Genomic DNA, 26,334 nt, shown 5'->3' on the forward strand with positions numbered 1-26,334 from the left:
AGGCATGGTTTGATTCTCTCTCTGAGCTCAGAGGTTACCCCATTCCAGTCCCCACATATTGTTCATGGTTACCTCTGGATGGAGCCCTAAAAAGGTGACTGAAAGCCCTGCCTCCTCTCCTGGTGACTACCAGGCCCAGATGAAAGGTTGGGGGCTTAGTATTCGACCCCTGTCTGCCCCTTTGGATTCTGTGTGAAGTTATTTTCTCTATTGTGAGTGCTGAAGAAAAGAGTTCTCTTCATTGAAAGACAAGGACATGCCTTGTTTTAGCCCAGAGTCTGCCTACTATAGTGTGGATAGTGGATAAACGTACAGTTCCTGAGCCAGGTTATCTGTCTGGATATCTCACCTGTGCAGGTCATCACCTATGAAAACCTGGGCTTCTGTTCAGCTGCTCCATGCCTCAGTTCTATCTTCTGTGAAATGGATATAACAAAGAGATCTGCCTCAATAGGTTATTAAAATCATAAGTGAGCAAATATATATCCCAGCTCATAAACATCAACACGTTTTAATACTATTCTGCCTCAAGGAACACCATGCACACTAAGGTACTAAAATTAACCATGGCATTCAATGAACACCTTTTTCTCAGTTTTTCTTACAGGCCATTAACTCTATTCTCCAGCCCATGATCTGAAGCTGGCATACTAAAGGGCAGAGTGACAGAGAAGTGTCATGATCCTGGCTGCTCAAACGATTTATTTTTATTTCATAGTTAGAATGCTGCCACGCAAAATGCTGCCATGCAAATGGTCATTTATATCAATTGTTGAGGATTCCTGTCCTCCCCATATTGTTCAACACCTGGTCAGAAGTCAACCTGTTTCCTGGTTATGTAATATAACCACTAAGGGAAGTGGTAGGATGCACAAGCCCTTTCACAACTTCAATTTGCAAATGTAAGTTTTTGGTTCCTTGGTGTTTGAAGTGGACCTGAAAGACAATTCACTGTCAAGAGGAGAAATATTTTTTCAAGTGTTAGTTGTGGGTGGTTGTATCTGGAGGAATGTGAGGAATCTTACATTTTAACTTTATTCTCATTGATATTAGTAAGGCAACTGCATGCATGCCCTATGGCCACAATTGCAGTAAAGGGGGAAAAAGTAGAGTAATATGGCAGCTTTCATGTCTTTACCAATAAATATTTCATGACCCTACGGGTAAGGGTTGAGAAATCAAATGTTGAATTACTTGAAGTTGCAACTATAGGAAGGCGGGGCAGGAGAGGTATATATTTAGGATCTCACCATTCACCACACATAGACTCACAGGCTCTCTGACCACCTGCTTCCTCCAGGAACACAGGTAAGTGATTCAGCTGCTCCCACTTAACAACATGAATCCTTTGGGTAATAATAGCAATTATGTGTTTTCTATCATGCATGCATTGTTTTCTGTATGAAGGGATTTTACTTATTCTGTCAGGGCAAAATTCAAATACTTCTTCATCTTGATTTTTCCTTTATCAAATTTATTTCCCAGTAAAGAACAACTCTCTTAGGAGCACTTGTGGGGAGAAGCAACTACATAGCCTTGAAGGAAAAGGCAGAGATGCCTCAGGAGAGCTGGCTGGATGTTATCCACATGGACCATGGTCTTGGCATCTGTTATAAAGTCTTTTCTACACAGACCTAGTCCAGCCAGTTACAAAGAAAAGATAAAGATGTTCTCTTACTTTCTCATAAAACTCTTAAAATAATAATTGTACTTGTCGTCTAATTATGAAATTAATACATATACTCTATAGAAGGCTTGAAAAGTAAAAAACAAACACCTGAGTTGCCAGAATCCTAAAACCCAAATACAAGTTGTTTCTTTAAGAAAAATTGATTATACAGTAACCTTCTGTTTGTTAAAGTCATTATATAATGAATCTGCTGCTTTTCCAGGAGTTCCAGATCATACCAACGACACCATGAATTCACTCAGTGAAGCAAATACCCGCTTTGGATATGATCTGTTCCAACTGTTCAGAAAATCAACGAAGGAAAATATCTTCTATTCCCCACTTAGTATCACATCAGCCTTAGCCATGACTTACTTGGGGTCCCAAAAACACACTGCATCAGAAATTCAGAAGGTAGGTCTCAGCTTTCTTTACTTTGACTAGTTTGGGCTGATCCCTTTGTTGGTGTGTATGCAGATGATCACAGATGGCTGTCCCCATGGGTAACACAGGAGAAGCAAGTATTCACATGACTGGCCCAACTGCTTCCATATGCCTAGACTTCCTCTAGGAGCTGGAATGAACCCTTACCATTGCCCACCAACCAGAGGCTTAAATGGAGAATTATTGGTAGAAGTGATGCATTGACTTAAATCCATGGGAAACATTATCACATGTGTTCTCAGCAATGAATGAATATGAATTGGATTCTTTGAAGTGGTTGGTTACAACCCAGCTTGGCTATGTTTTCTCAAGGAGCAAACTCTTACTAAAGTGTTCTTTATTCTTTTTTCTTTGTTTTGCTTTGGTTTGGGGTTTTTTTGTTTTGTTTTATTTTGTTTTGTTTGGAGGGGGTATTAGGTTTATTTTTGTCCTTCTGTTCTTTTTGTGTGTGTGTGTGTGTTTTTCTCTTAATTTCCTCTGCTGTAGACAGATATTTTGAGTAAAGTTTTCTTGTTCCACTTCCTGTCTCTTCTAGGCTCTTCACTTTAATGAAGTCATAGAGAACACAAAAGGAGGAGCCACAACAGCTCAGGTGAGTCACACAGCACTTGGGTCTAGAAGGAGCACAAGAAATCCAAGAGGGTCCTTGTGAACTGAGAATTTCACATAAACTGTGAAAAGTCCATTTTTTAGGGAAGTCTTAGGCAAAATAGATTAGACAAACAGTTGTTTTTTATTTATTACATACTTATTTATTTCATATTTTTGTTTTCCTGAGAGGAGATCAGCATTGTGAGTAAGAGCATGGGTACTAGAACCAAAAAGCTAGCTTCAAATTTCTGCTCTCCTATTCACACATTGTGACCGTGGGCAAAATACAACTGCTCTGAGCCACAGTGACCTAATCCCTATAAACTAGGGGCAATAAAAGATCTGCCTCCATTCATGATTATATATTCAAAACATTGCAACAGTGCCTGGATTACTGGAACCTTGATAAAAATAATGTGTTATTACTATTATAGAATAATAATAATTCTAGTAATCTTAATAACATTGCTAAATCATATAATTTTAATTAACTCACAAATGAATTAAGAAAAATAAACATACATCTAAGTATATTTTGGGAAATGATTGTATGAGATATAGGGTTTATAGCCTTAATAGTCCAAAACTCTGAGCTAGCAAGTGGAAGGCTCTGAATCAGGCAGGCCTAGTTTCAAAAATTCGCTCTGTGACATTGTCTACTTGGGGGAGTTGTTTAACTCTCTGAGCCTCTTATTTTCATTTGAATTAAACTAAAGACTTAGAGATACGGATGTAAAGCCCTTAGTAAAGTACTAGGCACACACTGTTCACACTATTCAAGCATGACCATTATGAGTAAAAAGCATAGATCACAGACCATGGGTCTTAGGAATAATACTGCCAAGGAGTATAACAGGGTTTTGTGTCACAGAATATTAAAACATACAAGTTCAACATTCTCATACCATTGGTGGCTGTTAGAAATGACATACAGTCTAGTCCTTAAGGAGCTTAAGTTTAGCTGGAGAGCTAAGCTTAACCACTGAACCAATCAAAAGACGGCCCAATAATGAAATGGTGCTGCCCCTGTAGTTCACAAGAGAAAAGACTGGAGTATGTTAGAGCAGAAAGAAAAAAAATTCTGGAAGATTCAATGGAAGGATTATGAAGGATATTTGAGGTAAAATACACCAAATATTAGAGAATAACAACAAAAGTCATCTATGGAGTTGTCAAATGTTACATATAGATCTAACAGTCTTAAGTACATGATTTAGTATTTACATGACAGAGAATTCAGCGAGCTCACTTTTGATGTTTGAAGGTTGAAAAGTCGGGAAACGTGCACCAGCAATTTCAAAAGCTTCTGACTGAGCTAAATAAACCCACTGATGCCTATAAGCTAAGCCTTGCCAACAGGCTCTATGGAGAAAAGAAGTTTCAATTTCTTCAGGTGAGTTTCACAGGTCTGCCACACCTGTCGCCTGCCTCCTGGGTCCTCTATCCTCAGTGACCAAATTGGGGAAAGTGAGTCACAAGAGTTTGGCTGACCCACCTGGGGATCATTTATTCATGGTATGTCAGTCAGGATCCCTCACCACAGTTCTGTCCACTGGAGTGTCTCTGAGCCTGACAACCCACCAATAAATTGTGGGTTTAGGGATGAGCTAATGTACTATATTTGGTCATGATAAAACATAATTTAACTTGGGAATACATAGTTACTGATAACTTACTCTTAATTCCTCCTTTCTTGCTTCCCACATCAAAGGAATACCTGGATAATGTTAAGAAATTCTACCTAGCCAGTGTGGAATCTGCTGATTTTGTAAATGCTGCAGAAGAAAACCGAAAGATGATTAATTCCTGGGTGGAAAGCCAAACGAATGGTACAGTATGAGAGGGTCACCCATGAAAAATCACCCTGAGTCCCCGCTGTGCATGAACCTGTGCTAACACTGCATGAGGTAACAGGATAATGGAGTGAGAGGAGTCCAAAGAGAGTCTGGGGAGGGCACTGCAGGTGGTGGCATGGTCCAAGTAAATGTGGACAGAAACAAGGGGAGCCCAAGAGGGATCATGAAAACACAGCTGGAGATTGATGTCATCTTTGTGGACCCCAACTCTCTGCTCAGACCCCATCTTGGGTTCACATCTTTTACTTTAAATCAGAGACTTAACTTCTGGATTATGATCCCTAAGAGAAAAGATGAGAAAGTGATCCCTTAACTTTTGTTAACTGGGAAACAAACAATTTTCCTGTAAATCCCCCCTTCTTGCCACCTGCCCGCCCCACTTGGCCATCCCCACAGCTTCTTCCCCCACCACAGCACAGAGTTCAACAAAGTCTCCATCCTATGAGCCATATTCTCCCTCCCCGCTGCAGTCCAGACTAAACCAACAGCAATTCAAAGTGTGGAATGAAGAGGAGGACACCCCAGGGAATGGCAGCTGACCACATAGAGCTTGTGCTTCAGATTATAGAGCTCGTGACATTGGCTCTAAAGAACATTCAGGCCCTATTTCCCCTGAGTCATGAGCCTAAATTTGAAAGAAAAGAAAAAGAAAGGAAGAAAGAATGGAGGGGAGAGAGAGAGAGAGAGAGAGAGAGAGAGAGAGAGAGAGAGAGAGAGAGAGGAAGGAAGGAAGGAAGGAAGGAAGGAAGGAAGGAAGGAAGGAAGGAAGGAAGGAAGGAAGGAAGGAAGGAAAAAAGGAAAGTTGGAGGAAAGAACAGAGGGAGGGAAGAAGGAGGGAAGGCCAGGAGGGAGGGAGGCACAGAGGGAGGAAATGCATTTGTTGAAAGAGTAGATGAAATCATTTCATCAGTATTCAGTGTGAGATGACTGAAGTCACCCTCAGAGAACCTGAGCACCTTCCTAATCATAAGAAGGGGTGACTTTTCCATGGGGGTAACTCCATCAGGCTGGTGCTATGAGAAAGGTTGCACCTTGTCAACTATTTAGTCATGGAATCACTAAAGTGGTGACTTGTACGAATATCTAATGATCACTTTAATTTTCAAAGCATCTTCCAGACAAACCACTTGTACCTTTCATGACAGACCTTTGTTTTTCTTTCTTTTGCAGAAAAAATCAAGAATCTCTTTCCTGAAGGCTCTCTTGACAGCACCACCATTCTGGTTCTGGTGAATGCCATCTATTTCAAGGGGCAGTGGGATGAAAGATTTGATCCAAAAAGAACTAAGCAGGAGGAATTTTGGCTGAACAAGGTATTGTCTATTATTTACTTATATAATGCAATGTAGCTAGACATAGAATGTTCCATTTCAACACATGTTTGATTAATGTACAACTGCAGGTAGAGAATAGAATTTCTCACAGCTGCACTTTCTTATTTTATTTTTTACTTTATTTAGTTAGGAACCCTTAAAGAAAGTCTTCTCTCTAATTCACAAATGTCCCAGAGTATCTCTTAGAAAGAGGATGTGCTTGCTATCTCAATAATATTATTTTTTATTATTTTTTAAAATTTATGCCTCCCTGGGCATTTGTTTGCCACACTAATTTACTGCAGGATACAAGCAAATTTGTGCAGATGATGAAACAAAGCAATATGTTCAAGTTCACCTCACTGGAGGACATGCAAGCCAAGATCCTTGAAATACCATACAAAGGCAGAGATCTGAGCATGGTGTTGTTGCTGCCAAATGAAATAGATGGTCTTCAGCAGGTAAAACCTTGTATCTCCAATTCTTCTTTCTATTGTCCAATTTCCTTGTAGTACAATGCTTGTGTGGGCTATTTATGGAAGTGGTGCTCACAGCCCATGGGTGATGTCTGAAGGGGTTCAAGAATAGATACTTTGTCTCTTCTCTGCATATAGCCTGAAGGAGAGGTGTTAAGGAGAATCTAGCATTCTGTCATGTTCCAAAAAATAAATAATATCTTAAGTATCATGTGTGAGTGATATGGAAAAATATATAGAAGTTTTTAAGATCACAGGTCCCATTAACATTCTGATAAAACCATGAATGTCAGTTCAGGGAAAATATATATACCTTGGCACACACATGGACTATTTTGCAACCATAGGAACCTCAGATATATTCCAGTTTATTCACTTGAAGACCAAAAAACTAAGATTTTGACGTAGATGATACATGGAAAAACATATGCAGGTTCACCCATAAACACAAGCAAGCAAATTGAAGTACCAATAGGTACCATTTTGCATACTGACCCACAGTGGGTTTGTGGACAGTAGACAAATAGATTTATCTTGATTTTCACTTTTCAGTTTAGAAGTAGTCTATCCCTAAGAGCTCAAAGTCATTTGGACTCTCATTCCTGTGAGAGAGAAAAAAAGAGAAAATTTCCTCTTAGCATTGTTATAATGATTAAAAATAAAGTGTAAAAAATATCAGTAACAATACCTGACATATTGAGGACATTCCAAAAATGGCATCTGCAATTCCTATAATAGTCAAGGATGCTGCTGGAGTTCCAGTGAGCTTACCACAATAAAAATGTATACTGTGGCAACACTGGCAGGGAAGTCCTCCAGGGAAGTAGTCTGGTGGGATATGTGGATAGCCTTTACTATCTCTTTCCTCCCACTCAGCAGTCCTCTTTATCAATGACATTAGGAGCCCTAGTCCTGGAATTTATCCTCTGCTAATCAATCTAAGCAAGGCAAAAGCTTTTGGACCAAAGTGGCTAAAAGTAATGAACATTTCAAAACAAGGAACAATGGTGCAGCTTTGTATTGCCAATAGTTTAGCTTAGGGGCTAACAGACAGTAAATACTTTAAAAATGTTAATTATGAAAAGATATATACATTGACTATCAATTTAATGGCAGTATATAACAATTTAAACTTGATTAAAGAAATATATAGCTATATGGAAATGTTTATAAATAGATCGAGCAACAAAAAAGTGTAAAAATAAGTTGGATGCTATAAATTGTAAAAAATTATGTACAAAAAAACATTTACTAGAAGAGAACTATTTAAAATGTAATCATGCAGTGGACAGGCAGTTAAGAATGGAGATATATAATTCATCTTTTACAAAATTTTATTTAATGGTTCTATTGTTTTATATATAATACTGAAGATTTGGTTTATTATATGTAATATGTACTTATGTATTACTATATATTATAAAATATATATAACTGAATCTCCTGTATTTATATTTGCTGGAACATTTTAATTCAATGTACAATTGTGTTCAATGTCCACTGAGAATCATGTCATTTGTTATTTTTCCCATTGTTATAGCTTGAAGACAAACTCACCGCAGAGAAATTAATAGAGTGGACGAGCTCACGGAATATGAGCATGAGACATGTGCATGTGCACCTACCTCAGTTCAAAGTGGAAGAGAGCTATGACCTCCAGGACACGATGACAGCCCTGGGGATGGTGGATGCCTTCAGTCCACAGGATGCCGACTTCTCAGGCATGACAGGGAGCCGGGGTCTCGTGCTATCTAAAGTCCTACACAAGTCCTTTGTGGAGGTGACAGAGGAGGGTACAGAGGCTGCAGCTGCTACCGGTGCAGTAATTTCTGTCACATCAGCACCAATTTATGAAATGTTCCATTGTGATCATCCCTTCCTGTTCCTCATCAAGCACAACAAGACCAACAGCATTCTCTTCTTTGGCAGAGTCTCATCCCCTTAGATGCAATTAGCATGCTGCTGCATTAAGGGGAGGGTGACTGAGTTGTTCCAATACTTTGCAAGAAATGGGTTCTCTTTAGCTTTCCTTTCCAATCTCATAGTCATCACTAAGAATGTAATGGGCGAAAGAGTATGTTTGTCTCTCTCTTTCTACAAACACATGTAGATTATTTCCCCATGATAATTCTACCTTTGAGATAAAATAGTCAAGGAAAGGTAAGAGGATATTTCAACATTCTACCATCTAAATGTGAAATACCACATTTGCTACTTCAAAAATTATATCTACTATTCAAATGTATTAGCCTTACACCTACATTCATTGAAATTTATTTTCATCTGCTGTAACATTTCAATCCAATATTAAATTGTGTTCATTGTCTACTAAGAATTATATCATGTGTTATTTTTCCTTACATGTCTACATTTTTTTTATTTTATGGAATACATTATCAATAAAATGGTGATTTGTTCATATTACTTGTTGCTTTTCCTTAGTCAAAGATGAAAGCCAAGTCTCACAAACTGCCGATGTTGAAATGAAAGGATACATACCTTCTTCCCTTATGAAACGAGATTATCCTCTTTTGTTTAATCTTGTCGGCTCCATCAGAATGGGGCTCTGTCAGAATTATCTATGTTGTACACCTGGAGCACACACAGGGGTCAGCAACTAAGTGACAAATGAATGAATGATTGACTCAATCCCTTTAAGTCACTCAGGAGCCTAATATTTCTTCTATAGGAACTCATTTGGAGGGAAAACCAAGATGGCGGCATAGGTAAACACCTAAACTGCTGCCTCGCACAACAATTTCAAAACTACAACTAAAAGACAGAACGGACACCATCCAGAACCACAGGAAAGCTGGCTGAGTGAAAATTCTACAACTAGAAGGAAAGAGGAAAGCTCACAGAGAATTGGAGGTATGGCAAAGGGGCTTTGTGCACGCAGAGAGGAAGGGCAGCTGAGAGCCTGGCTGACTTTCTCTGGCGGAAGGGGGAAGGAAGCCTCCGACCGCACTGAACCTCAGTTCTGACTGCACTGAACCCCAGTTCCAGGCGAACCCCCGGGGACCCACGCTCTTACGGGGGGAGTCTGGACTCTTGGGCGGAGACTCGAGCTGGGAAAGGCAGAAGTCTGAAGGCGCACGCGGGCCAGTGTGCACAAAGGCTGCGGAGGTTGCCACAGGCTTTCCCTAGTGGAAGGGAGTCAGAGGATTCTGACTGCACTGAGCCCCAGTTCTGACTGCAGTGAACCCCAGTTCCAGGCGAGCCCCTGGGGACTCACGCTCTTGTGGGGGGAGTCTGGACTCTCGGGCGGAGACTCGGGAGCCGGGGAAGGCGGAGGACTGAAAGCGCACATGCGCGCAAGGGCAAGGCTGACAGGAAGCCAAGACTGAGACTCCACCCCATCCAAGCTGAGCACAGAGGCTATTGCAATTTGGCAAGTCTAATCCTATAAGGCTGTCTCCAGCACCGAACTTCTCCCAGCATAGACACAGCTGATCCTTACAGCCAACTGGCCCGGAGGTCAATTCTTCCCAGTGATACCAACAACAATAAAGACTTAATTACAACAAGGCTGTACACACAGTCCACAAAGGGGTACACCAAGAGTGTCCACCTCAGGTTAACTGGGGAAGCAGACCCACTGGGCCATATTGGAAACCTAGCACAAATATCTACCTTACCAACTCAGGGAATCAGTGAAAATGCGGGGTCAAAGAATCAGATCACAAACGAAAGAAATGGAGGAAAACAAACGACTGGATATAGAATTCAAAACCACAGTTATAAGGCTTTTTAAGAATATCCTAGAAAAGGCCGATAAATATAACGAGACCCTCGAAGATATGAAAAAGGACCAACTAGAAATTAAACATACACTGACTGAAATAAAAAATATTATACAGAGACCCAAAAACAGAATAGAGGAACACAAGAATCAAGTCAAAGAATTGAAATACAAAGAAGCAAAAAACACTCAACCGAAAAAGCAAAAAGCAAAAAAAAAAATCCAAAAAGTTGAAGATAATGTAAGAAGACTCTGGGACAACTTCAAGCGTACCAACATCAGAATTATGGGGGTGCCAGAAGAAGAGAGAGAGCAAGATACTGAAAACCTATTTGAAGAAATAATGACCGAAAACTTCCCCCACCTGGTGAAAGAAATAGACTTACAAGTCCAGGAAGCCCACAGAACCCCAAACAAAAGGAATCCAAAGAGGACCACACCAAGACACATCATAATTAAAATGCCAAGAGCAAAAGACAAAGAGAGAATATTAAAAGCAGCAAGAGAAAAACAGTTAATTACCTACAAGGGAGCACCCATACGACTGTCAGCTGACTTCTCAACAGAAACTATGCAGGCCAGACGGGAGTGGCAAGAAATTTTCAATGTGATGAATAGCAAGAACCTACAACCAAGATTACTCTACCCAGCAAAGCTATCATTCAGAATTGAAGGGCAGATAAAGAGCTTCACAGATAAGAAAAAGCTGAAGGAGTTCATCACCACCAAACCAGTATTATATGAAATGCTGAAAGGTATTCTTAAAGAAGAGGAAGAAGAAAAAAGTAAAGAGAAAAATTATGAACAACAAATACATATCTATCAACAAGCGAACCTAAAAATCAAGTGAATTAAAAACCCGAGGAACAGAATAATCTGGTGAATATAATAGAATCAGGGGCATAGAAAGGGAGTGGACTGATAATTCTCAGGGGGAAAGGGGTATGGGGGGTTCATGAAGAGAATGGACAAAAATCATACACCTATGGATGAGGACAGTGGGGGGGAGGTAAGGGCAGAAGGTGGGGTGGGAAATGGGTGGAGGGGAGCTATGGAGGGGAAAAGGAGAAATAATTGTAATAATCTGAATAAAGATTTATTTAAAAAAAAAAGAAGAACTCATTTGTATTTATATTATAAAGGACATTATAAAAATCCAAGATTGCCTCACTCTGAGTAGTGTAGTATAAAGTCATTTAACAATTATTCTGCACCTGCTATGTCCCATGCTGGCTAAGGCAGCATGTTCTCAGATATGACAAAAATAAATAAACAAATCTAGCATCCTGATGGCCAGAATAGAGGAACCAAATTCAGCACACAAGCAGGCCAACATTTGGAACAAAATGCCCTAATGTTGATGGTCAAGGGTACATTCAAGGTCTGAAAATACAGTAACAGTATGAATGTAATATACACATGTAAGCACCTAAAATCAGTCAGAAAATAGCTAGTGGGCAGTCAGAAAACTAGAAATCCACAAAACCTAAGGATCTCATAAATGAGGCAAACTCAGAAATTCAGGAAGACATTTTGTAGTAGACCCAGAAACCAGAACTCACTAAAGGTTCTGCCCTCCCAAGTGGCTGTGTGTCATTCCTCAGAGGGTAGGGCCATCCCAGAGCATAGAAACCCAGGGCCAAGCCCTAGCCTTTTAGAATATTAACATCTAAGGCTGTATAGTCTCTGTTCCTGATAATTATGTACCCTTATGGTTGGAAACCAAAAACATTCATACTCCAAAAAATTGCCTAAGAAGATTCATGCTTCATTGGGGACTAAGAATGCATTTGTTTCCTTTCTAACAAGGACTTTTTAACCTATATTTTATGTCTAAGAATAATTTTTTAAAAGCTTGTATTTTTTTAATATACTCTAAGTTAGTGATCAGACTCAAGTGAAGTTCATTCAAGATAAATTACACATGACAAGTAGAGAGATGTCTGCATTTCAACTCCCTGCAGTCATGTTTATTCCAGGGGTTGCACATCAATGACCTTGAAAGCAATACCAAGGCAGCTACTGCGGAGGAACCTGGCGCTCTGCAACCCAGGGCTGATGAAGCCCATCACAGCATTGAACTCTTGTTCTCCAGAGCATGTCCCGGATTGTACAAATGGTGTTACCAAGAAGGTCACCCTTTCTATCTCAATACCTCACCCTCCAAATACGCATCTGCATAAATACAGCATTTAGACCAGTGCTCAGAGGTACTGGGACTTTATGCTGACCCCCAGAGAAAGGCATGGAAAGTATGTTAATTTTAGAACCAGTTATTCTGCCCACACCTCTTGCAGTGAAAAGTTTAGGGTGTGGCAATGAGATAAAATTTGCTTGGAGATGCAAAATGCATAACAAATATAGGATGAGAACTAAACACTGTCAAAATCCAGGGATTAGTTGGAGTAAGCTTAGTGAGTCAGAACTTTTGAGCATGCTTGATGGGCTTAATAGACACATTGGTGTACAGCTTCCTAGTACACTGGCTTCCAAATACTGACATGGAAGTATAAATCAAACATTGAGAAAAATGCCTCTCTAACCTGGAATCCACTAATATTTTAGAACTAATGAAATAAGACCTCAGATTTTAATATGGTGGCTAAGGACAGGATGGCCATGATTTGGTTTCCAAGCGAAGTTAAAGGATGCTATTATTGCTGCTGGTGATGTTGATAATGATAATGATGAGGGTAGTGATAGTGGTGATGTGATGGTAATGGCAAGGAAAATGGCAGGCAACATCAACTGGGTACATACCCTGTTACAGTTTCTTTAATAAGCACATAGTCTATTTATCCTCACAACAGCTCAATAAAGTAGAAACTCTTATAAAACCAATTTTTAAAATGAAGAAATGGAAGCTTAGAAAGGTGAACTTAACTACCGTACCCCATAAAACTATTTCCAAAGCCCAGATTTATATTCTGTTTGTCTGACCCTGAAGCTGGCACATAGGAGGAGGATTTAGAAATGGACATGAACAAAATTTGCTTTTGTTGCTAAAGTGGTTGACCTTAATTCCCTCTGTATGTCTGGATTATTTTCCATTAAAATTAGATATAGTGGACTATTTCATAAGGAGTAGTCACCAATGTAATGTTAGAAGTGTTAGTAGAGATCCTTTTACAATTCTCTATATTTAAGCAATAAAATAAAAATAATTGCAACAAAATTAATTGCCATCCTTGAGATCACAGTTAGGTCAGGGCAGAGCTGGGATAGATACTCTAGCTTCCTGACTCCAGACCTGTCACTCTTTTTTTTTAATACATTTTTATTGATTTTACAGAGAGGAAGGGAGAGAGAGAGAAACATCAATGATGAGAGAGAATCATGGAACAGCTGCCTCCTGCATGCCCCCACTGGGCATTGAGCACACAACCGAGGTACGTGCCCTTGAATGGAATCTAACCCAGGACCCTTCAGTCCAAGGGCCAGTGCTCTATCCACTGAGCAAAACTGGTTAGGGCCAGACCTGTTACTCTTCACTTTGCTTCTTTCCCAGCATGGGTTGATAAACTTAATGTTACATATCACATTGCCACTCAGACACTCATCTGTTATCCTCCCAGAGCATTGACAGCACAGGCCTGGGGGGTATCCATTCCCAGACACACTCACCCTTGCCTGCCATCAACAAGCCCAGTACTGACTACACTGAAGTTCATGCCTAACAGATACATGGGCATTAAACATTTCCACTTTCATATTCTTCATTGATAACTTGTTGTTAGATGCTGATTCCTTGCTCCTCCAATAAGTTGGTGGATAGAACATTGCCTATAATGTGCAAGAACATTAAACTAGTCAGATTTTTGAGCACTTCCATTTTCAGACATTGATCTAGATGCTGAGTGTCCAAAGATGACTGCAGTGAGTGGTGAGACAGAAAACATAGATACAATAGTTAGAAGTGTGAACAAATCTCATTCTGGGAAGACTGCATTTGATGGGATAGTTTGGGAGGGGCAGAAAATGTCACAAACCCAGAAGTGTCTAATTTACATATTTCAAATTCAGGATGTCAATGTATTGATTCATAAAAGGAATCATGCCATAAATTATGTCTACTAGTACCTGAGAACTCCTTCCTGTTGTTTAAGTTCACAAATCAAGTTGTACATGAAAAACCTGCTTGTTCAATGAAGGAAAAGAAAAAATTAAAATGAGATTTCCAGCATGAAAATGGCTCTGTATATCAGTATCTTTCCCCTTTTCTTCCTCTATAAGCAAGAAGATGAAATGGAGGAGGAGGAGGAGGAGGAGGAGGAGGAGGAGGAGGAGGAGGAGGAGGAGGAGGAGGAGGAGGAGGAGAAGGAGAAGGAGAAGGAGAAGGAGAAGGAGAAGGAGAAGGAGAAGGAGAAGGAGAAGGAGAAGGAGAAGGAGAAGGAGAAGGAGAAGGAGAAGGAGAAGGAGAAGGAGAAGGAGAAGGAGAAGGAGAAGGAGAAGGAGAAGGAGAAGGAGAAGGAGGTCTTTGTAAATTTCTTTCTCAGTTAAGTTAGGAGGTAGGTATAATTTCTGGTCTCATAATTCATATAAAGGCTGTGTGGGGGTTCAGAGATAGTCACTCCAAAATGTTCTTTTGTGATATGTGTATTGTTATGAGCTAAGGGCAACATTAACTGCAGGCTCAGGAGAAACTTCTGCCCTCCCTTGACTACCTGGAAGAATTTGGATTCGGAGCCTTGCTCATAATGGGAGATTATCAGTTAGCATCTTTGACCTGTCTATAGAACAGGACAATTTTTTATTTACTAAGCATCTGTTCTTATCATTCTATAATGACTCTTTAAAGCCCCCAAGTCACTCCACCTCAACCCTTGCTCAGGATGTCTTATACACTAATGCTCCCTTTCTTTCTCTGAACCTCTCCTGCATGCGGGGTCTCTGACTTGCATATAAAGGGATCCTATAGGTATGTATGTATCAAATTTGGTTATTTGCTAATCTGCCTCATGTCTATTTGATTATTAGACCAGCTATAAGAACCTTGAGGGCAGAGGAAGATTTGTTCCTCCCTGACAACTGCCAAAGGTGAAAACAGCTGAGGTTGAGCAGGAGGCCCTGGAGGAAGTAGGGAGAAAGGCAAAGACATTGGTAAGAGGGCTCAGAAGCAGCAGATTTCAGAGAGTCTCAGTGAAAATACATTTCTCACAGGAAAGAGCCTCTCCCTCAATACAGAAAATAGCACGATTTATCTGGAAATAATTGGCATGGGGCCGGGCACTCTGGGTTAGCAACAGGAAGCTTCCTGGGCCTGACCTGACTCAGGAGCCCAGAAAACATGAATCACCCATAATTACAGTCTTCCAGTTTCTGCTGTGATGGAGAAAGCTGACTGGATGCGGGGGACGGGGGTAGAGAAAAGATAAAAATCTAGATAATACACAAATTCTTAAGCTCATCAGAAAGTTGTAAGGCCACCATCCAGTCTGAAATCTAAGGAAAGACAAGTGCCTTCAAGAAGACACAGGACACCAGCACTGACTTGCCTAGGGCAGAACATGGGAGGAAGACAGGGCTCCAGACAAGTGCTGAAGGCTAAGTCTGTGTAGCACCAGGGTATAGAACCCCTGGGAGCCTCAGATACAGATGGAATTTATACCCAGTCTTCACCACACAGGTTCTAGGGTGTTCAAGAGAACCTCTTTAGGACAGCTGGCAAGAAAACTCTTGAGCTCCCTCCCTTGGCACCTGCAGGAGGTGCAAACCAAGCACATCTTAACCAGTCACAGGAACCCTCACCCAAACCCAAATCCTAATCACTATAAAAGCCCTCCTGGGTCTCACAAGCCAGGGACCCTGCAATGCTCTCCCCAGAAAGCCTCATTACATAAGTAATCAATCTCTTCATACTTTCTTGGTGCATGTGTGATATTATCAGTCTCAATGTTCAACCAATTTTTTTGTGTGGGAATAGGGGAACTCCATTCTATCTCCATGGGATAATCACAACATGCCACTATATGATGTCTGTTTTTAATGCAATATTCAGATGATCTGTCATAAAATTGTACACTTGAAATATATATAATCTTATTACTCAATGGCACCCCAATCAATTTAATTTAAAAATTAAAATTCACTTCAAGTATAAGGACACATCTAAATTAAAATGGAAGGATAGAAAAAAGCATACCATGCCAATACTAGTCATATGGAAGTCTGAGTGGTTATATTATTAGACAAATCAAATCTCAGGAAGGAATGTGTTCAGGGATGGGGAGATATTGACATATGATAAACATTTAGATTAGTAGAAGAACAGAGGATCAGAAAAAAACCCACACATGCATGTGACATAAAGTTTAAGGGTAATTAAATCATTGAGGTAAGGACAATCTTTTCAACAAATGGTGCTGGAACAACTGAAAGACCACATGAGAAACAATGAGCCCCAAGCCTTACTTCACAATAATTGAAAGTAAATCAGAGGTCTAAATGTAAAGGCAAATGCCATAAAAATTCTAAAAGAAAGCATAGAAGAAAGTCTTAGCAAACTTGAGATATGCAAAAATATCTTAAATAAGACAGAAAAACAGAAACCATAAGTGAAAAAAATTAATGAGTTGGACTCCATGAAAAATTTAAGTTGCTCAATGACACCATCAATGACAGCAAAATTAAATTCATATAGCTGACAGGTGTGTGTGTTGTTTTTTTCAGAATATATCAAAAGCAATTACAAGCCCTGACCAGTTTGGCTCAGTGGATAGAGCGTCGGCCTGCAGATTGAAGGGTCCCAGGTTCGATTCCAGTCAAGGGCATGTACCTTGGTTGTGGGCACATCCCCAGTGAGAGGTGTGCAGAGGGCAGCTGATCAATGTTTCTCTCTCGTCGATGTTTCTAACTCTCTATCCTTCTCCCTGCCTCTCTGTAAAATGTCAATAAAATATATTTTTTAAAAAAGCAATTACAAGTCAACAATAAGAAAACAATTTAATAAAAATGGGCAAAAAAATTGAATAGACATTTTACAAAAGAAGATATGCATATGGCCAACATGCACATGAAAAGATTCTCAACATCATCAGTCACAAGGGAAATGCATAAATTAAAACCACAACGAGATGCCACCTTCACTAGAATGGGTATAATGAAGAACGCTGACCACTCCAACCACTGGTGAGGATGCAGAGCAACTGGAATGCTCAAACATTGCTCCTAAGAGTGGAAAATGGTACAACCACTTTGGAGAACATTTTGGCAATTTCTTATAAATTTAAACATATATTGTATATACTATTTGTCTCAGCATTTTCACTCACAGGTGTCTACCCAAGAAAAATGAAAGTATATGTCCACACAAAGATTTATGCACACAAATGTGCATCCTAGCATTATACATAGTAGCTAAACACTGGAAGCAACGTAAGTGCCTAGTGGGTAAATAGGTAAACAAAACTTGGATTTACCCATAGAATGGAATACTATTTGTCAATAAGAAGTAATGAACTACTGATATTCCAACAACATGGATTATCTCAGTGCTCAGCAAAAGAAACCAAACACAAAAGAGAACGTATGATATGAATCCACTTGAATGAAACCCTAGAAATGACAAATATACCCTGTAATGATTTAAGACAGGCAGGCCAGCAGTTGTGTGAGCTGGGGCTGTATGGGGTGGTTGACAGGGAAACAGAACAAGGGAACCTTGGGGACTGATGGAAATGTCCTGTATGTTGGGTGTGGTGGTGTTTGCACAGGTGTACACATTTATCAAACATCAAGTTCTAGGATTAAAATGAATCTATCTTATTTTATGACCACATTGACTTTATTTACAATATCAAGATGTTTATGCAATTGACAATGAATAATATGCTCTGTTAGAATAGAGGGTGAAAATATGGGCATCCTCTCTGCCTAGTATATTGTTTCATTTTATCCTGGCTTTTGAGTTGTTTTTTTAAAAATATATTTTATTGATATTTTACAGAGAGGAAGGAAGAGGGATAGAGAGCTAGAAACATCGATGAGAGAGAAACATGGATCAGTTGCCTCCTGCACACCTCCCACTGGGGATGTGCCCGCAACCCAGGTACATGCCCTTGACTGGAATTGAACCCGGGACCCTTGAGTCTGCAGGCCGACGCTCTATCCACTGAGCCAAACCGGTTTCGACCTGGCTTTTGAGTTTTAATTTATGTTTGGCTGATGTGTTTCTAAATTCTCTTTCCTATATGCAGTTTGCCACACTAACTGCTGAGAAAGAGAAAAGTAGCACATGAATTGAGTATTTCACTTTTTATTATAATCTTTCAAAATATTAGAACTGGAGGGACTCCCAAAATCTTTAATTCGTAGTCTTTACTGACAAGACAGTTTCTTTCATTAGTGCATAAAACAACAAGTCATTAATTTTCTTTTAGAAGAAATCAACAGCATATTTATAAGCCTTGATTTAACTCACTTTATAGATGACACAAAAGAACATTTCACTTTTAAAGAAAATTATAAACATACACACCCAGTGCAGTCACTAAATCATACATTTTGAGGGTTGGATTGAAATGCAAGCAAGAAAATCAAATTTCTTCAAAGAATGGGCTACTACCATAGTCGTATTAATACTCCAACACTGGTTTTCTGCCAAGCCAATGACTGGCCTAAGGAGAGGAAAATTTGCCAAAGAAGAGGACGCTGTTGGACTCGTTGTGCCGGATGAAGAACAGGAAGGGATGATTGCAGTGAAAAGTTTCATAATTGGGCACTGATGTGACTGCAAAGCCCATTCCAGTGCCTGCTGCAGCCTCGGTACCTTCCTCGGTCACCACCACAAAGGACCCATGCAGAAACTTCTGGGCATGCAGCCCTGAACGTGGGGACATCCCTGAATAGTCAGCCTCCAGCTCACTGAAGGCATCCCCCAGCCCCATGGTGCCCAGTGCCGCCTCCAGATCGTAACTATCTTCCACTTCAAACCGGGGCAAGTGCAGATCCACAGTCCTTTCCTTCATCTGCCCTGGGTTAGTCCACTCTACTAATTTCTCAGGACTTACTTCATTTATAATCTATTAAGAAAAAAAGGGGAGGGGAAGAATGGCATGATCATCTATAAATGTTTGAAACAGTTTAAAACTCATTTGTATCAGTCAGAAATCATTAATTTTAGTAACAAAAGTAGAAATTTCATTTTGTTAGACTGTTGTCTTTATATAGCTGGCACTTGTCTTATATTTCTCTATTTAAATTTTTTGTGCATATATGAAAAGTCAATAGCGTTTAGTGAATTTTTAAAGATGAGAAATGCAATTTCTTACTATTTCCCTAGTGCCTTTGTATGCATATATATTATATATAATTTTAAAGATAAAATATGTTTATATCCTATCTAATAAAAGAGAAACATGCAAATTGACCGTACCTCTGCTACGCCCACAAGCCACGCCCACCAGCCAATCAGGAGTGAGAATGCAAATTAACCCAACAAATATGGTGGCGGCCACAGAGCTGGAGAGAGCAGGAGGCTTGGGTTGCCCCTGACGATGGAGGAAGCCAAGCTTTCCACCTGCCCTGGCCTGCCCTGGCCTCCGCTCAAGGCTACAAAGTTTCAATTATAGAAGATAAATAAATCCCAACAAAAATGGCAGCAGCCATGAAGCTGAAGAGAGCTTGGGTTGCCCCTGGCGATGGAGGAAGCCAAGCTTCCCGCCCTGGCCAGCCCTGACCTCCGCTCAAGGCTACAAAGTTTCAATTATAGAAGATAAATAAATCCCAGATACCAGGGCCTCCACTTGGGTCGCCAGGGGGGCATGGCCGGCCTGCAAACCACCACAGGTCCCTCACCCAGGCCACCCCACACCCCAAGGGAACTCCCACCCTGATCCGGGACACCCTTCAAGGCAAACCAGCCAGCCCCCACCCGTGCACCAGGCCTCTATCCTATCTAATAAAAGAGTAATATGCAAATTGACCATCACTCCAACACACAAGATGGTTGCCCCCATGTGGTCAAAGATGGCTGTCCCATGTGGACACAAGATGGCCGCCACAAGATGGCCAGCAGGGGAGGGCAGTTGGGAGGGACCAGGCCTACAAAGGAGGGCAGTTGTGGGTGATCAAGCCTGCAGGGGAGGGCAGTTATGGGTGACCAGGCCTGCAAGGGAGGGCAGTTGGGGAGGACCAGGCCTGCAGGGGAGGGAAGTTAAGGCTGACCAGGCCTGCAGGGGAGGGAAGTTAGGGGTGACCAGGCCTTCAGGGGAGGGCAGTTAGGGGCAATCAGGCTGGCAGGGGAGCAGTTAGGCATTAATCAGGCTGGCAGGGGAGTGGTTAGGGGGTGATCAGGCTGGCAGGCAGAAGCAGTTAGGGGCAATCAGGAAGGCAGGCAGGCGAGCAGTTGAGAACCAGCAGTCCTGAATTGTGAGAGGGATGTCTGACTGCCCTATCGGGATCGGGCCTAAACGGGCAGTCAGACATCCCTGGAGGGTTCCCAGATTGGAGAGTGTTCAGGCTGGGCTGAGGGACACCCCCCACCGTGCACAAATTTCGTGCACCAGGCCTCTAGTAAATTATATAATAAGCAAATTATAATTAATACTAGAGGCCTGGTGCTCAAAATTTGTGCACTAGGATAATCCTTGGTTTAAAAAAAGAACCATTTTTTCTGAAAAGTGGTATTGATTATGTGGGAGGTACGCATGTGTGGGACAGGAGGTGTGTGAAAAACCTCTGTAATTTTTTCTCAATTTGTTGTAAACCTAAACGTCTTTAAAAATTGAAGGTCTAAAAAAAAATTCAGAAGGTCTGAATGCATGCAAAATTTGCTGGATATGTGCACATGTGATTTTTTTTCTGGAAAAGAGGTGCCTAGATAATCAACCATTTCTCAGAATACTGGGTGATCTTTACAATCCCTTAAATGTTTATTTTAGCTCATTCCCAAATATTTTCGTGTTGTCCATTCTCAATAAACCTGATGTCATCTATCACTCCACATTAGACATCCTGCGCAGAAGTTGAAATAGTTTCCACTGGGCACCGCCAGACCCCAGCTCCCATTCAGAAGCCCGCTTCCAGTCTCACCCAGAATGAGTTCTGAAATGCAGAGCCTCCAGAAATGAGAGCAAGAATGGGGAGATGCAAAGTTTTACCTTCTCCAGACCATCAATGTCATTGGGCAGCAACACGAACATGCTTAGGTCACTGTTTTTATATGGAATCCCCAGAATTTGGGCCTGCAGGTCCTTCAGGAGAGTGAAGCTGAAGGAGTCACGCTGGGTCATCATCTGCACAGGTTTACTTGTGTTCTGCAACAAATTCACAGAGCGCCCAGTGTCCAAAGAGGCATGAGATGATGAGGGGAGCTCACTGAAATGACACTCTCAACCTAAAATAGTGCTAACGCTCAGACCCTCCAAATCAGCATTGTCTGTCCACCCTGTACATTGATGGAAATATGACTTCAGAATGTACATTCCATGTGTAAGCACATCAATAGTTAAAGAATCATACCTTATCCAGCCAAAATTCCTCCTCCTTGGTATGTTCTTTCTTAAACTCCCTGTCCCATTGCCCTTTAAAATGCACGATGTTCACCAGCACCAGCTTCGTGGTGCTGCTTAGAGTGGCATCTGGAAACAGATTCTTGATTTTTTCTGCAAACAAACAACAAACTTGGCCCATCTTTGAAATTATAAGTGATATGCCTGGCAGATATGATGCAGGTGGACTTGACTGGTCACTAAAAACCTCAGCCAGGCCCTAGCTGGTTTGACTCAGTGGTGAGAGCATCAGCTCACATTGGTGCACTGAAGGGTCTCAGGTTCAATTCCCAGTCAAGGGCACATACCTCAGTTGCAGGCTCAATCCCCGTCCCTCTCCCCCTCAGGGCACATACCAGAGGCAACCAATCAATGTGTCTCTCTCACTTTGATGTTTCTCTCACTCTGTCTTTCCCCTCATTTCTACTCTCTCTAGAAAAATTAATGGAAAAAATATCCTCTGGTGAGGATTAACAAAAACAAACAATAAAAACTTCAGCCTGGTCAGCACCTGCAGGCTCTGCCGACAAGGACAACGGGTTCACTGGAAGTTCTCACTGTCCCCCGCCTTTTATCCCATTGGATGGATTGAGGTGTGAAAGCTAAAGAGTTTAGGCTCTGGGATCAGATTGCCTCTGTGAGCATCCAGTTGTGCCTCTTACCAGTTAAGGAATTACGGGCAAGTTAATTAAGCTCTCTGTGCCTCGGTTTCCAAATGAGTAAAACAGGAATGAAACTGCTTCATAGGGTTGCTGAAAGGAGTAAATGATCTAGTGTGTGTACATCACTTAGATCACTGTCTGGCTCACAATAAGAACTCAGTAAATATTAGCTATTATTATTTTTACCCACTTGATCTAGTTACCACCAGAGGATATGTTTACGGATTTTAGACAGAGAAGAAGGGAGAGAGAGAGAGACATCAATCTGTTGCCTCCTGTATGTGCCCCAACCATGAATCGAACCCACAACCTAGATAGGTGCCCTGAATACTAATCAAACCTTAAACCACTTTGGTGTATGGGATGATGCTCCAACCAACTGAGCCACATGGCTGGACACAAAAGCAGGTCTTAATGGAAGAGCTGAATGTTTCTCACTTGATAATGAGAAAGGAAACCCCTATATTTCCACTCAAAGACCCAGACTCAGAAAGGCTCTGATAAAAAGGAAAGAATGTGAACCCAATGCAGACATGACCCAGTTTCAGGACCCTCAGAGATATAATGAACCACAACCAGGTGTAAATAATTCTCCACTAAGTGTTTCCATGAAGTTGGCTCTGTGATCCCCTCTGATTCTCCTTGGCTTTCTCTACAATTTGCAGTGCCTCCTCCCACCCCTCATGCTCAGGCCTGCCTTTCCAACCCTGTAAAACCCATACCAAGTCCCCTCCCAAAGCTTGTTTACCCTGGTCCCCCACACAGTGCTAACCACAGGGCTTCACTCACAGTGGGCACTCAAGGAGCGTTTTTATGATGAACGACCCATCCATACTCTACCATGTGTTTGGCTTTCAACCCAGGAATTAATCTTCTTTCGACTTTCATCTGCTGCATTTAGAAAATCAACAGGTTCCAGAGAAGCATGATAATATTTTTCAACATAATCTAAGTATTTCTTTAAGGGAAACAGGGAAGGAATAGAAAAAGGTTGAAATTCAATTTATCTATTGCCAACATCTCTAAATCAGTTCAAGATCACTAATATTCTAAACAGGGTTTTGGGGCAAATCACTTTGACTACTTCCATGCACCTTTTATGCATGTGCAATAGGGTTAAAGCAAAAAATCAGATTTAAACTGCCAAGATTACAAAGGAGCTCTCAAGGGGCCAGGATGTCTGAAAAACAAGCAAAGGGATGCCAAGTGATCTGGGCCAAGCCAGGCAGTCAATGAAGGCAGCATGCCACCAAGACCCAGAGTCCTAACAGAGCCATTGGCCGTTCATGAATACCACTCACAGAAGTGGTGGACACAGCAAAACTTACTTGAAGGAAAAGGTATGTCTTCTCTCCAAATAGCCTGTTGGCTATTTTCAGCTCATAATTATTATTGGGTTGGCTTATTTCACTCAAAAATGTTTGGAATTGATGGTGTATCTCTTTGGTCTTCTCAATCTTCAAAACAAAACAAAAACTCAATGAGTTATCTTAGCAAAAGCAAGCCTAGCTTCTACCCCAGGAGGACATGGCTGCTGGGTCTCTCCCTCAGCTTGGCAGCCTTGAGGATGGCCTGTGAATTTGGTGTGGCCCCTGGATGTCAGCTGGCTTTTACACAAATCACTAATGTAAGTCACAACCAATCTCAGCTCCACAAAGAAGCTTGCTCTTTGGCCCAATACCACAGATCTAGCTTTTCTGGCTTAGGTTGCATTTTTCATCTCAAATGTAATTGCCCACTAAAGTGGTTCATGTGCTTACTTTTAGCTTCCTACAATACTAAGCAACTGGGGGAAGTAAATGATTTCTCAGATGACTCTTACCCACTTAAACTTGGCCATATCTGTTCCAGACAATGGACAAGAAAAGTAAATCCTGATGGTGTAAGCAGCCCTTTGTTAGTTATATACTGGACTGAACTGATATTTTTTCCTTATCTCGGGGAGGTGGGGGAGTAAAAAAGCTTTTCTAGACATTTTTTGTAGAATCCATCAGTTTTCTGATTGAAGGCTGAGTGAGTGCTTCATGGCAAGGCCAGATGACAGAGCTTATGTCCCTAAAACAGAGAGGAACACTGCCCCCTGCCTGTTAAGTGATGTCTGGCTACCTCTATCCACCATTCACGCTGGATTTCAGGGAGAGTCATTTAAATTTTGAACTGAAAATCTTATCTCTGATTGCACTGAGAACGGAAAGGCTTTCTTTCTCTAGAATATAAATCCCATGGGTCTTTTGTTTGTTTTCTTGCTTTATCTTTTTTATTTCATGACTGACTACTCAATGCCCAGAGTAGTATCTGGCACTTAAAAGACACTCAGTTAATTTTTATGCTAATGAACTAATGAACATTGGAAGACATTCAGATGGAAATACATGCTACTCTAACAAAGTATCTGAGGCTGAATTTGACCTTTGGCTCCCTCCTTGTTACTGTGAGCCTTTAAGTCCAGTGATCTTTCATGACTGCTCAGGTTGACTGATATGTGATGTGAGCAGATCAAGGTATTGAACCTATGGGGAATAATGGATCGATATAAAGAGAAGGATGTAGAGGGAGTATTTCTCCAGTGGGACAGTTGTGACTAAGTTGACTTGAGAAATGGAGAAAGGGAGTAAGGGCCTACTGTCAAACAGGTTTGAGGTTTGAAATTATACTATCTCTGTGGATGGGGAAACCCCAAACTAAGAAATTAACTTAAAGTGGCCCTGGGTTGATAACATCCCAGGATCTTATTCCAGAAAAAAAAATTACCTGTATTAGAAAGGTAACTACATCTCAGGTTTTGCTGAACAACCATAAATTACCAACCAAATATTCGCTCATATTCCAAAACTATAAATCACAAAAAAATAAGTCCCACATCAAGAAATGATAAAAAAAAAAAAAAAAAGCAAACAGCCATATTGGATTCTCAATGACTTCAGGTGTTGATATTATCAGATATCACACTTAAAAAGCCGTATTTTGAAAAAAAGATATTGAAAATATGGTGGAGACTGTTATCAAGTTCCAGGTTCATTTTATAATCAACTAGAATTCCTACGTGCTCAATAAGCTTTGAAATTTAAACGCTCAATAGATGGGTTTAATAGCCAATTAGGCACTGCTACATTGATAGACTAGGTTGATCTGAATAATTTTCTCAGAATGAAACATAAAAACAAAAAGTGATGAATATATGTATGACAGATAAAGAAATCTAGAAGATAGAATACAAATTATAGCATCCTTCCAACAGGCAATAAAGACTGGAGTACATGCATTATTCAAAATATTAGTTGACTGAGACTTTTTCAGAATTGATAAAAAGTATGAATCTTCATATTGAGAAAGCACAGTAAATCTGTCTTGGTAAATTAATAACTCCACATCTAGACACATTGCAGTAAAATTCATAAACAATAAAAACAGACAGCAAAACTTAAATGCAGCCAGAGAGAGATCACCTACTAAAGATTGCCAAATAAACCAACTTCTTAACAGCAACATTAGACACAGAGAGAATGCTGTCTTCAAAGAGTTGAGAGAAAATCTCAACCTACAATGCAACACATAGTTTAACATTCATTCAAGAGCAAACAAAGATCAATGCAACGTGATAGCATCTACTACTCGCAACTCTTTACTAAAGACACTTCCCAGGAGTGATGTCATCGAGATTGAGAATAGAAAGTCCCAAACTAGAGATACTGACTTAACAATAATACAAGAAACAAATACCTTTGTAAGGAATCAGGAAATCAGTTAAGAGGTTTCTGTATTCCACTGAGTGTGAAACCAACCACATTGAAGCCTAGTTTAAAAAAAAAAAAAAATTCATAGCTCCCTGGGGAGAGAAACAGAAGAGTGCGATGTATAACTAACATTCTGACCTTTCCAGAAGCTGCCTGAGGGCTTGGTTTTTGTCTTGCCTGAACATAAGTGCTGACAGAAATTCGGCACCAGGATAGCCACTAAGAACAAAGGCAATACCCCAGATAGAAACCAGGGGGAGCTCCTGCGTAGAAACTGGCAAACTTCAATTGCAACATCACAGCACCAGCCCAGAGAGAATGCAGCCCCAGAAAAGGTTTACAAGTCTCCAGAATCTCT

General features: G+C 40.7%; 2 protein-coding genes across 2 annotated transcripts in view; one reads left to right on the forward strand and one right to left on the reverse strand.

The window, feature by feature from the left end:
- SERPINB11 (serpin family B member 11) overlaps window positions 1–26,119 on the reverse strand; it is a 52,733-nt gene extending 26,614 nt beyond the window's left edge. The window contains exon 1 of the mRNA XM_080686750.1: window positions 25,963–26,119. Coding sequence (XP_080542876.1) covers window positions 25,963–26,029 — 67 coding nt within the window. The 5' untranslated portion in view covers window positions 26,030–26,119. The remainder of the gene's footprint in view (window positions 1–25,962) is intronic.
- Window positions 1,919–8,767, forward strand: LOC308257330 (serpin B3-like; the record flags this gene model as incomplete). The annotated part of the gene is made up of 7 exons (XM_080686754.1): window positions 1,919–2,083; window positions 2,649–2,705; window positions 3,969–4,097; window positions 4,416–4,533; window positions 5,731–5,873; window positions 6,179–6,334; window positions 7,890–8,767. The coding sequence occupies 7 exons, from the start codon at window positions 1,919–1,921 to the stop codon at window positions 8,292–8,294; spliced, it is 1,173 nt and encodes a 390-aa protein (XP_080542880.1). The 3' UTR covers window positions 8,295–8,767.
- Window positions 26,120–26,334: the final 215 nt, after the last annotated feature.

This window comes from Plecotus auritus, assembly GCF_963455305.1.
Source record: "Plecotus auritus genome assembly, chromosome: 8".
Classification (NCBI taxonomy): domain Eukaryota; kingdom Metazoa; phylum Chordata; class Mammalia; order Chiroptera; family Vespertilionidae; genus Plecotus; species Plecotus auritus.